Below are 13313 nucleotides of genomic sequence, written 5' to 3'. Positions count from 1 at the left end.
TTGTAGGAAAGTATAGAATGTAAAAGAGCTGCACATACGTCTCTGATTTGGTCAACAATTCATGGAAGAATCTGAGACTATAAAGCTTTTGTAATATTTGTGCTTGGATCAGACTTCTGAAACTCAGCAGTGGCTTATTTATTTCTCCTTTTCCTGCCCCCACATAGTGGATAGCAGGATTTGAACAACTTGATATTCTTTACAGGCTTTGGCCCAACCCTGGTCAGTCCCAGCCATCATGGTCAGTGGCCCGGAAATGAAGAACTGTTTTGTCAGCCAGACAAAACTTCTACTGTCAGATATTTCCTCAAGCTGTTTTGTCCCTTGATTTGCCTCAGTAGATCTTTTAGAGTGTTCCCATTGCTCCCATTCTTGTCCACTGTTTCTACAAAGTTAAGCCTAGATAAGCCTGTTTTGTTCTGTGGTCTGTTTATACCCAAGTCAGACAAAGGAAGAAAAGTACACTGTTGGTGCTGTTTGCTATAGTCTACTCAAGTTCAAGGATTTGCTTGATAGCTAATAGCTTGTAAGCTTATATTTATATCTTACACTGATTTCAGTGGAGCCTATTCTCAGCTCCCAGTATTTTTTACTGACTTTCCAATTGTTCCCATTGTTTCCCAAGCACATTCTTTCCTTTGTTTCAGTTTATCCAATGTTTTTGAGGTAGGTAGGTTGTGGGCTCCATGTGGCCTCCAGGACAATATTTACAATCTCCCATCTCTCAAGAATGTGCCATTGAATATCAGCTGTGCAATTTCAGATAATTTTTCAGGGGTTTGCCTTTCTGACACCCCACTTCCCCATTCCCACCCTTTACCTCTCCATCCAGAAATGCACAAAGGACCAAAATATTTTAATTGTGCTCCTCCTGGTGATGTTTCAGAATACCAGGCTTAGTTTGTGGCACCTAATCATTAAGAAGTTGTTGATCCCTGCCCCACAAACCATGGGAACAATTGCTTAACACTCAGCGTTTAGTGTTTTTCACATTACTTAGAAGAAAATGTGCGTGGCTGTTTCAAGTAACTCCATCATATTTAGTCTTTCACATGACTACGTGACCAGCTTTGGATGGATTTTTTTTCCCCATTCACAAGCAAAGGAATAAGTTAGGCAGGATGAATGCTCATGAAAATGCTTTGTGCTAGTCAGCACTTGGTTGAGTAAGACGAGAGAAACTGGGAAGAGGCCAGCATCTCAGCTAATTCAATACAAATTAAAAACACATTTTTCTCGTGAGTTTTTATTCATTCTTAACTAGGAGATGTGTGAAATTCTGCAGCCACGCCACTGACACTGAATATATAATAATCCAAAAAATGTGGAAAGCCCCAGATTGTCTACCTCTGACAGAGAACTCCTCTGTTTAATGGTGGTGTTTCCCTGTAATATCAAACAGTGGCTTGGCATTAAAAGATTAAATTGCAGGTTCATGGGGTATTTTCTTTTTTTCTCTTTTCTTTCACATTTAGATCAATTAGCTCCTCTCTTATATTTGAACTGGAAAAGTATGGTTTGTGTTTGTCTCCTAAGATTACAATTAGAAATTAAATTTGAAGATAGTCAACTCTTGCAGTTATAAATATCTCCTGTTTTAATTTCTATTCTGTTAAGATGTGAAGGATTTAATTTGGAATAGATACTTCCTTTGTCTTACAGTTTTCAAGCTGGTTCTATTCTTCATCGTTACCATTTTTTTTAATCTGAAAGTGATAGATATCAGGGATAGGAGAGTTATTGTTCTGATGTATGGGTCTGTTTCCTTCCTCAGCTGGAACAGTAATGTTTGAATATGGAATGCGCCTTGGCAGGGAAGTTCGCACTCTTCCTGGATTACAGAAACAAGCAAACTGTTACCTTGCAGCTATTAACTGTTTACGGCTGATTCGCCCTGAGTATGCATGGATAGTGCAACCAGCTTCTGGTGCTGTGGTAGGAAGCTCTTTCAGGATTTAATTTCACTAGTTTCTCTCTGTGAATAGGTCCTTGTTGCTGTGTACAAGCATATGTAAGTTTCCAGCAACCTTGGTTGCTACTGCTGAGTCTCTGTGCAGTGTTATTTCGTAATAAATCTTAGTAATAGAAGTGTAATACTCTGCCTACAAATACTATTTCATTGGAAATAGACCAATAGGTAACTGATATTGGAATATTCAAGGTAATATTCCTTTAGGCTAGCCAACAGTTTATTGATAAAACACTTTTAATAGTACAAGATGATTTTAATGCTGAAGGCAGAAGAGAAAAATAATTCATGTCTACCTGTGAATGAACTATGATACCTATGAACAAATACCATGAACTTCATTCATGGGATTCATTGTGACCAAAGTTTAAATGCTTTAGTGTCAATAGCTACAATTCTATTACCAGGAAATAGCAAATTCTGGGGCCAGAATAAATTAAAATAAGCAAACTTGCATATTCCTAGTACATATTTTATTCATCTCTCATGATCCAGGTTTTCAGATAATTCAGTGATTTTGACTTAAGGGAATCAAAGAAGCAGAATGTGGAATAGAGGATAAATGGACAGTAGGTGATGGCAAATAATATAATTTGGGATAACATGGTATGGAAACGTGTGTGTGTGTATACATACCTGAAGCTCTTGGGCAATTGCTGATGTGTTTTTGAGGCTTTAGCCAGTCACTGGTATGGCATGAAAACGGTTGCCTTTTTAGCCACAAGGAAGGTAAGTGCAATGGATAGTCAGACTTGGTGAACTGAGAGTATAATTTTCCAGGTTTATGGAATGAAGTATATGAAATAATGGAAGAAATAAACTTTTTTCATTATGCATACTGACGATGCTATAGAGATTGAAGGCTTAAGTTTAGAGTGCTTATTCTGTTTGATTCTAGTACGAACGTCCAGGAGCATCCCCAAAGAGAAATCACGATGGAGAGTGTGCTGCTGCTCCAAGTGAGTGGCTTGCCATTTTACTGTGAGAAATTACTGTTTTAAATGCTCAGGGCTAGCTAGACAGACAGACATTTTACTTTTAAATTCTGCTTGCAAGCTCTCTAAGTTTATGTTTGCAATATATTTGCTTTCTCTCTTGTTTTTTTTCCTGAACTTTCTGTATCTCATTTGCATCTTTTTCCTCTATATTCATAAGAACTTGTTTTTCCAAGCTAGCTAGGTTATCCCCTTGGTATATGGGTCTGTTATGTACATGGATCTCTACCATACAATATTTATGCAGAAGTTCACATTTCCTTGATCTGTTATAGGAGTGGAACAGGCAAAAGCTTTGGAAATTTAAGAACTGATCTAGGGAACTAAAGGTGTTTGGATTTCAAGTTAAGAGGATTCCTGTAATTTTCAGAGTAGTTGTTATATGGCTAATGGAAAAGGGGAAGATATGCCAGTGGCAGCTTCTCTTTTGCAATAAGAATAAAAAGATGGTGTGAACAACATAACTTGTCATATTGAAAGCCTTTTTGAAACTCTTTAGAAACAAGTTAAGGAAACCATGATTTGAATACTGAATTTTATATTGTTCATGGTCTAAATTTTTAAGATCGGGGGTTTGAATTTATTATAATAATAAATATTACTTGTTACAGCGGGAAGTCACATTGAAATCTTGGAGTTACAGGATTTGGAAAAAGAATGTATGTTGGCTCGCATAAGGTTAACTTTGGCACAACATGATCCAACAACAGCTGCTGTTACAGGTAAGATTAGAATATATATTCATAGCCCTTCAGCAATAAACAGTTTAGTTTACATGGTGAGATATTGGTGGCCTGCAAAAATGTGCTATTGAAACCTTTTTTTCTTTGGGTCTCTGTCTAGCTGTTGTGTAATGTAAAACTATCGTCTTTGTGATGCACACAACACTACCCTTATGGTGTTGCTATATATACAACAACAGTAGCTTTTATTAAATAGATTTCTGGCTCTTATATGCAAAGTGGGTATAAATCACTCAGATACAGTGTATTTACTGTAGTTCTGCATCTATAAGAGTTCAAGGCTATAATAATTACATTTCTAAAAACATGCTATTGGAATTGATAGTTACATGTTTATGTTTGCATATCACATTTGTTAATCAGCAGATTCATTATCTTCCCAGGAAACTCATCCCCCAAGGAGTTAGTTGCCCTGTTGGTGCAGGCTGGTCTCTTTGACACTGCTATTTCTCTCTGCCAGACTTACAAGCTTTCTTTAAGGCCTGTGTTTGAAGGACTTACTTTCAAGTACGTAACAAATTAATGGGGGTTATTTGTGAAGCATGAATGCTGCAACATGTTGAATGTTTCTTAACTTTTAAATGTATTATGTAAATTTGAAAGAGTTCCTCCTTTTTCAGTTATAAACCAACATTATAAATATTCTTTGCCTTTAATTTGAGCCCTGCCCAAGGGCTGGAAAGGAAGGAGATTGCAAAATGGAGGAAGAGAGTAGAATGTCATACTAAATTGCAACATGGTTTGTTTGGTTAATGATGTAGCATATCCACTGTCAATTCAGTGGATACACTTTATATCCATAGATGTGTTTGTTGTCATTTGATGAAAAGATTATGGAGGTCCACAAGGATTCATTACTTGGGTCATTGTTTTTGAATCTTGTTGACAATGGCCTGGAATGGGTCTGTGATTTTTTGCTGTGGAATCCACTGGTGTCTATGAAAACTGTAATTATCATGTATGATAATGGGGTGTAGTGTGAAGATGAATTCAACTTATTGTTAATTTTGCTAGATCTGATATTTACAGTGATTTCAAGAAAAAGGAAAATATGCATTGTGCTTTCTGCCTGTGTAGGAGGAATGACAAAGGGTGTTGAAAAAAGAGGGCTTGATTGATTGAATGAATAGCAACCTCAATCATCCAAGCAACTCGTATCTCATCACCACTAATCAAAAGAGCAGATATTCTGAAAAAATGATTTAAAGTAGGGAGCCCTGCTACTAATGAAACCAGTATTAAGTTCAAACCTGAGCATTAGGAAAAATAAAATCTGTGTTCAATTCCTTACTCCGCTAGCCTTGGATTTTGTACTGTTTTTGAGCATAATCAGCTTCACAAAATGGAATGATCTAGGTCTGAGTTCCTTTGGCAAAAAGAAAGAATTCAACAATGATTTTTTTTAAAAAAAAATAGATTCATATAGCATGCTTAATTATATATGCTCTAGGTGTATTAAACTTCAGTTTGGAGGGGAAGCGGTTTTGGCAGAAGCATGGGACTGGCTGGCTGCAAATCAGTTCTCATCGGTTATCACAACCAAGGAGAACAGGTAAAGTTGTGTGTTTAAATGGTGATCTGATAAATTTCCATGAAAGTAACATTCTTGGTAATAAAATGGTGTCCCACTTAAGATTGTCCTGTATCACTCATAACTGAACAAATTCTGTGAAACTCCATTTCCAGAAATGAAATGCTCTTTTCATACCACTTTTTATTCTCTAAATCTTATATCATTAACTGCAAACCTTAACAAGGTTTGTTGTGGTGATCCTTAGTTGCTAAAATTTATGTACAAAAGCTGAACAAATGATTTGGGGAAAAGATAGTTCATCTTAACATGAATAGACAAATGAAGCAGAAAAGAAAACTAGAAAGAAGGAACGTAATAATAGCAGAAGAGAGAGCCTTTCAAACAAAGTGGAGAAATTGTGCAGGAAGTACAGGAATAGCCAAGTCAGGTTACATGGATTTAGAACAAATCCAATATAAATGGCACCAGTAGTAATATTGTCTGCTATTTAAAGCAAAGCAATAAGAGCACAGGAAAATATTGGAACCAGCAAAAAGTGAACTTAGGTGAGCCTTCCACCTATTATGACAAAAATGGCAGATGTACTAATAGAAGAACAAGTTCTCATTGCAGTTGTTACATGTGGGAGGTGGGAAGATATCAGGGCCGATTCCCTCTGTTCTTGCAATTGATCCAGTCTTTACTCCTGGGTGAATCTGTGCCTAGCACGGCTTCACTTAATATTTAAAGATAGTCGGGCCTAATAAATGAATAATAATTGCTAAAGAGCATTCACAAAAATGTTGGTAGAAAGTCCACCTCATAGTCACATTCAGAACCTTGAGAGTAAGCAAAGCAGTATGTGTTAAAAGTCTAGAAAAGCACAGAAATTGCGTTAGTTGGGAGAGAGATCACGACAGCCAAAAACTTTGAGGAAAAGTGTGTGTGTGTGTCTGTGTGTGTGTACGCACATGCATGAGTGCATACTTAGAAAAAAGGGTAGAGAGCACTGATAGTATAATAAAGATATTCCAATTGTTTATTACAGTGCAACAGATGAAGCTTGGCGTCTCTTAGCCTCCTACCTGGACAAGTATAAGTCAGAAAATAGCCCATACCACCGTTGCGTAATCAATAAGTTGCTGTCTCATGGTGTTCCCTTACCTAACTGGCTTATCAACAGCTATAAAGTAAATACTTCAGTTTGTAGAAAATTAATTTGGGCCTGAGGATTCCAGTTAGCAATTAATGCACAGTTAACAACTGTCAAGAATTAGTAATAAATTAGTAAATATGGTCTCTTTGTAAGTAAACTACATGCTCTTCAGGTGATAAACAGAACAGGGGCTGGCTTTTTTTTCAGTTAGTATAATATGCTGTTAGATAAATCAGTTAGAGCTAGATACCTTACAGTAGAAATGGAAGGAGAAAACCAGATTTTGAATATACTGTAACAATATATTCAGAAATAAAATGGAGAAATGTTAACTTTTGATTTCGTATTAATGAATTAGACAAATGGGGATTCAATTCTCATTAGAAGGCAAAGTCACTTTAAGCAGGATTGCCAGCTGTTAACCAGGAATGGTCTTTTCCTACAAGTGGTGTTTCCCCAAGCTTGGGTCAGTTTGTTTACAGAGATTAGTATTTTTGATATTCTCTGGATTTACTTTTGGTTTGTTAGTCTGCTACTGGAATTAAATGTTTCAGGATTTCAACTATCTGTTCAGCAGCAGTACCAAATCAAAAAAGAGAGAGAGATATCATCAGCATATGGATGGCAGGCACTCCAGCTCTCAGTTCTTGGATGACCTTTCCTAACCATCCTCGACATACTAAATAACAGTGGAAATAAAATCCATCAGAAGAACCTCAGTAGCTAAGAATAAGCCCAACACCACCAGACAGGAGGAGAGCCATAAGAACATAAAGCTTCTTAACTTCATATTGATCAGTGGCCCAGAAGGATATAATTATTTTGTATCAATAGCTGCTAAGAGATGTAATAGAAATAATAGGGATAGATTCCTCATAGCTTGTACTGTAGGTGATCCATCCAAATGAAGAAAGCCAATTACGTCTCAATAAGTAAGTTGAGCTTTTTTTAAAATTCCAGCATTGGTTAACTAAAGTAATTTACAGATTTTTAAGATGGTGAAAATAGAAAGAAATGTGCAAATCTCAGAACAAGAAAATGAGAGGAAGACAGGTAGTTGGGGTGGGTGAGCAGGTTGTGGGTGCCACACTTGAAGTCACAGACTTTTGTGGCAGCAGCCAAATAGGAAAGGCACTGGGAAGATCAGGGTGGTGCGGGGCAGGCGTCATTGGCTTTTTCCCTTCTCTATCCCATCAGATACCAAACACACCAAACACACGTTTTGGTATGAACTACCTGGAATTAACTGTTCCCCACGTGGAACATTTTGGTGGTCCCTATGTAAGGAAAGTATTGCCATGACAAACCTACCAATGGTAGTTGGCGTCTGCTGACTTCCACTTGTTTCTTTACAGAAGGTAGATGCTGCTGAACTTCTCCGACTCTATTTGAATTATGATCTCCTAGAAGAAGCTGTGGATTTGGTGCTGGAGTATGTGGATGCCTTACTTGGGAAAGGACATGATTACTTTGGAATTGAGGTACATGGGATACTTCCTTTCATTCATTCCACAACATAAAATGGAATAAAGCGATTAAATATAATTGAACAGTCCATAGTGAAAGCATGTTATCTTGTATCTGATTGCAGTAGAGCTTTTTAAAATTAACATCTGCCTGTTTGCTGGAATATGGATAAACTGAAGTATAATCCAGGCAAGCTTGTGATTAGAGATGAGAAAGATGGACAAGACTAGAAAACAGCCTTTGAAAAAACCAAGTTCACAGCCTGGATCAGCCTTAGTCTTTCATATCTAAGTGGCTGTCTGAGAAGGTCTGATCTGGAACGAAATCCATGTACTGTATATGCCTCTGTCGGTGGAAGCAGTTTCTGCTGATGGAATGGAAGACAGTCAAATTCCCTTCACGTTATCAAAATCTGTAGAAGACCTCCAGACAGAGAGTACATTGAAATAACATATTGACATAGTTTATGAATTGTGGGTATATTCAGTTGTACGTGTGCTCTTCTCTCTGTGAATCTTCACAGCTAATAGTTAATAGTAGCTTGCCTATAGAGATCGTTTCATGTTTTTCATGGCATCCGGCAAAAATCCACATACCTTAAAAAGAGAGATAATCTAAAATAATCCATGGCTTGTTTTAGGTTTGTTTCTCTTCTTAGTGATGGATGACATGAGAACTATGAAACAAATCCTTCAAAGTCCTGGCACGTGCCATTGGTGAGGTACAGGAAAAATGTGCTTGGGGCTAACCACGAACTGTGGTGGACTGATTGTTGGAGTGCACTCATACTGCCTGTACACACAGTAGTTTTGTCACGCTAGGTCCATCTGCTTTTATTGCGTTGTGGGTTTGTAAATCATTCTGTTTTATTGATAATGGAAATGTGCACTATCATTTTTTGTTTAATACAGAAGTTGGGGGGGAATATTTTATTTTTCTGTTTCAGTACAGAATTCAGTCCCTTTGAAATTTTGCTCAGCCCTGCTACTTTGATTGGTAAATGTTGTGAGCTTTTTCTTTTTCAGTTAAAGCTGAAGAACATTCAAAATCCCAGAGTCGTTGGGAATCGGGTGGCATATAAATTTAATTAATAATAATAATAATAATTTCACTTTCTTTATAGTTCCCATTATCAGCTACAACTCCAACTGTTTGGCTTCCATATTCTGCAATTGACCAGCTTCTTCAGGCGCTAGGAGAAAACACAGCTAATCATCATAATACAGTGGTAAGTGAAACTACAAAAAATAGAATTTGCCTATTAAATCAAAAAGGCTTTTATTTTAAACTGAACTTGCTTTTAAAACTGAATTAAGAGATGAAAGGATATAAATTCAAATTACATACAATGAGTTGTAATGTAATCTGAATATACACAGGCTTTATGTGAATGAATTTTAGAGGAGTACTCTAAAATGAGCAGGAAACTGATGCTTTTAAATTGATTTAATAATCTAGCTTATTCTGAAGCTACAACATTTTTCAGTTTAAATAAAATAGAGAATAATATTTACTTTAAATTTTCCCACTTTAATCCTGGTTCCCTATGCCAAAGGGGCTGAATTCATGTGGAAAAGAATATTTGTGTATATTTTAAGAAAAAAGTCAAAATTGTCTGAACACAGTCATTATTGATCAATATATATGTGGAATTATTGCAGATATCCTACCAAATGTAGGTAGAAATTATCCTAGAAAGGTGGAATTATCCTCCAAATTATTGTTTTACTTTGGGAGAAATAGTATGCTTCATAAAAACTAATTAGCTTACATAGTTCTTCCTCTTGCCTCATGACCAAAGAATTTTTTAAAGCTTGTATCTTTACAAGTAGCCAGTTCCTGTGCCTATCTACAGCTTCTTTGGCCTTCTCCTTGTGGTGAGAATTTTTTTGAGCTTTAATTGCACTGTAAACTGCTGAGAATCAAAGAAAGATTCCATGCCTTTCACTTAATATTTTTATATTATAACAGGTTTTCATTGTTATAAGTCATTTCAGGAGACAATAGTGTCTGAGAAAAAGGAATAGAAGTGTAATACATAAAAGGCAACCCTATTTTTTTCATTCTTCATCTTACCAAAGTTCTTAAAAGGATTGTGCTGTTTTTCTCTTTCAGCTTTATCAGAAAGTGCGTGACAAATTAGAAGTCTACCAAAACCAGGTTGATAAGGCAACTCGGGATCATCTTCTGTATTGTCAAAACTAGTGAACAATTTTGATCCAAGTGTGACTGCTCCAAATCACCTTGTGCCTGGAGGTCCTTGAGACAAAGTTACAAAAACTGTGCTTTAAACAGAGTTTCTCAGCCTTGGCAACTTTCAGGTATGTGGACTTCAACTCCCAGAATTCTCATCAAAGGCCAATCTGCCTGTGAATTCTGGGATTTGAAGTCCATACACTTGGAAATTGCCATGGTTGGGAAACACTGCTTTAAACTATTCTGCATAACTGGCATGAAGTATATGTAAAGCATTTGCTTTGCATGGACTGACTAGGATCATAGGGAGTCCTATGCACTGCTGGTAGTGCTATTATTATAAATTCTATTTTTTCATAATACCTAAAACATTCCCTGTCAGGGGATGATGAACTTTTTTTTAGTATGGGGGTACTGAGTTAAATTAAGCTTCAGTCTGTGCTGCACTAGATACCAGTAATTACCAGTACTGAAAAATTGTTTGTATAATGCATGTTGCTACAGTCTTTCTACTGAATTATTTTGTATGATCTCCTTTGTTCTGTACCATGTATGGGCACTAACAACGGTCTTATTTATTGTGACAATTTTTGAATCATCTTTAATAAAATGAAGTTTTGTTTTAAATTTCAAGATTAAATTTTAATAACAAAATAAAATTTGAAATTTTGTATTGTTGAAGAAGAAAATATATGTTTGCTTTGAAAGAAACAGATAGAAAGTATGAACTAATATTCTCATGAATGAAAGAAGAATAGAAAATAACCATTTAGCTGATCTCTTTGGAACTATGTTTTCTTTCTCATTTTGACATCTTTCAGGCAAAATAATTGCTGAATTTAATAGTTTTCCACACATTAAAATTTGTCATGCAGGATACTGGAGCTGAAATACTAGAAAAATCTAGTACTCTAACATAAGATTTGTAACTTTTCAGAAAAATGGGTTCACTCAGAAGATAATAAAATTGTTGAGTTTTATTTTACACTATGCTAAATTCCCTAGAATAAAGCAATATTTGTATATTTTGATTTTGTCCTTGGAATACCTCAACACTTATCTTGAGTGTTTGTTCAGCATTCTGAGCAGATGCTTAAAGCAGCCTGCAGAATGGATTCAGCCATAATCTATAGGGCTTAGTTAAAAGTTGGTCCATTGTAGATAATCACTATTATCCTTGCCAATGCCAAGTTACTATGAATGCAAATCACTGACTTTTGTGTTCATATCCCAAATATTAATTTCAGTTTCAATCTCTTTTATGAAAGACTAACATGAGAAATTTGGTGTTATATTGAAATCCAATTTTCACCTCACAAGGAAGGCACAATATTCAGTATTATATAATCTTTAGCCAAGTAATTGTAATTGTTGGATTTGCTTCTTTTGATGGTAGAAACTGGAAGTGAGGAGGTAGATTAGTAAAATGTAACACATTTCTTTCCTTCTACGTAGTTTCTGAAGCATAGTTCCAGATACATTACTTTAAAAAGCTGTATAGGTGGCAGCAATATTAACTCTATTCAGCAACATTTATTTGTTGGTTTGTTTATAGCTATCCAGCGATCCAAAATTTATGACTTTGGGTGGAAAACATCAATAAAAATCCAAAGAATATAAAACTAATATAGCAAATAACCATTACACGCATAACTGAGGCTGGAAATAACAGACCCTCTCCAAACAGAAGCACTCAATTACCGTCCTGGCCCAATGCATGGGAAAAGAGCCAAATCTACATATACTGCAAAGGCTAATAGGGTGGGAGCATCCTGCATCTGGGGGGTCAGGTGGGGAGGAGCTTGTACCAAAGGGCAGGGCAGAACTAGAGAAAGCACATTTCCTAGGTCCCATTAAATGACATTGCCTCAGAGAGGGGACCTGGAGTATGCCTGCCTTGTGTGACCTAGTGGGACAGGCAGAAATATTATTTCCCAAGACATCACTTGAAACTCAACTGTTGCTGTGCAAGTCATTTAAAACTAAGAAAACACAGAGTTATTAGGTGGAAGTAACTAACTCACACGATCCCAATTAAAAAAAAAAAAAGCTGTGTTGGTCCATTACAGAAAAAATCAAAATCCATAATTGAATAATATGGTTAAACCAATCAAAATACATAACTGCAAGTTTTCAAGTTCCCTAAGAATATCTTGAACTGTCTGCTAAGTGTAATTTGATAATGACACCACCAATAACATGTATTCAGTCTATGGTCCCCATTTTGAGTTTGAGTTTGGGCTGCATGGCTAGAACTTTAGATCTTCTCTAATTTTTGGATTTCTTTACTTCTTGATCCTCTTCATTTTAAAACATCTTGGGCAATGAATAATTATGTAAAACTTGGAAGCTTGCACCCTATTGTGTGCCACTGTGTTGTTTTTAATAACACCCAATTCTCATTACTCTAATGATTATAGGTGGACTCATCATTCATATCATTAACTGATGCTTTTGTTTTCCTACTTTCTACAGTTTTTTAAAAATTTACGGGCTTGTGAGTTAATCTTTTAAACAGCACTTTTTAAAACTTCGCTTTAAGCTATTACTAAGATGGGGATACAGAATTCCATGCATTCTGCATTGTTACCACTAAGTGAGGTTTTCTTTAAAAAAAAAAAATACTGATCAGATAATTCTGGCTCCATGTAAAATATTATTCAGCATCTATTATTGAGGCGCAGGACCCAAGGCCCCAGAGCTGCATTTGGCCTTTGAAAATCTTTGCTGCAACCTCTCTGAGGCTCCTTTAAAAGTTACCACAAACCTTTGTTTTAATAATTGCAATTTATTTTTGTCCTTGTACAATCATATTTTTATTCTGTCCTTGCCTGCTTTCTGGAGCTGCATCCCCATCTGTTAGATTCAAATAGCACACCACAACAGGTCACCTGTTTTGACTGAAGTCAGCTGTTCCTGGATAGAAAAGCCAAATCTAGTACCATAGTGGGGAGTCCACAAATAACTGGTTGATGAAAATGTTCTAAGTGATGTGGGAGAGCATGACCATTTTCTCTGGTTTTGTGGTAACTTGACTTCTGATAGAAAAATATTATTTCTTAAGTCACAGTACTTCGTGTTGCTTCTTTTTTTTAGTCTAATCAGTGTGAAGAAACATGAACCTCTCTCCAAACTATTTCATATAAGGAATCTTCCGTTGCTGATAGTTTTGAATATTTACTGCTATTGAATATTTACTGCTAGCAAAAAAAAAAAGCAATGCAAGATTACCATGTGACACTTTCTCTGCAAATAACATGATAATAACTACCCA

At 36.1% G+C, this 13313-nt stretch overlaps 2 protein-coding genes across 3 annotated transcripts in view; both read left to right on the top strand.

Moving 5' to 3' along the window:
- The window catches only part of SPTB (spectrin beta, erythrocytic), a 225100-nt gene extending 221847 nt beyond the window's left edge, over positions 1-3253 (top strand). The window contains exon 37 of the transcript XR_010066841.1: positions 3243-3253. The gene's annotated coding sequence lies outside the window, so the exon portion shown is untranslated. The remainder of the gene's footprint in view (positions 1-3242) is intronic.
- Positions 1-10666, top strand: part of NUP160 (nucleoporin 160) — a 38070-nt gene extending 27404 nt beyond the window's left edge. For both annotated transcript variants that reach the window (XM_063288989.1, XM_063288990.1), the window contains 9 exons: positions 1775-1935; positions 2868-2928; positions 3576-3686; positions 4091-4214; positions 5158-5259; positions 6269-6410; positions 7732-7857; positions 8967-9071; positions 9959-10666. In XM_063288989.1, the coding sequence (XP_063145059.1) occupies positions 1775-1935; positions 2868-2928; positions 3576-3686; positions 4091-4214; positions 5158-5259; positions 6269-6410; positions 7732-7857; positions 8967-9071; positions 9959-10048 (1022 nt within the window). In that variant the 3' untranslated portion in view covers positions 10049-10666. The remainder of the gene's footprint in view (positions 1-1774; positions 1936-2867; positions 2929-3575; positions 3687-4090; positions 4215-5157; positions 5260-6268; positions 6411-7731; positions 7858-8966; positions 9072-9958) is intronic.
- The last annotated feature ends 2647 nt before the right edge of the window (positions 10667-13313 follow it).

This window comes from Candoia aspera, chromosome 1 (assembly GCF_035149785.1).
Source record: "Candoia aspera isolate rCanAsp1 chromosome 1, rCanAsp1.hap2, whole genome shotgun sequence".
Taxonomy (NCBI): domain Eukaryota; kingdom Metazoa; phylum Chordata; class Lepidosauria; order Squamata; family Boidae; genus Candoia; species Candoia aspera.
The sequence above is the reverse complement of the archived record's forward strand: the minus strand, read 5'-3'. Positions and strand labels throughout refer to the sequence as shown.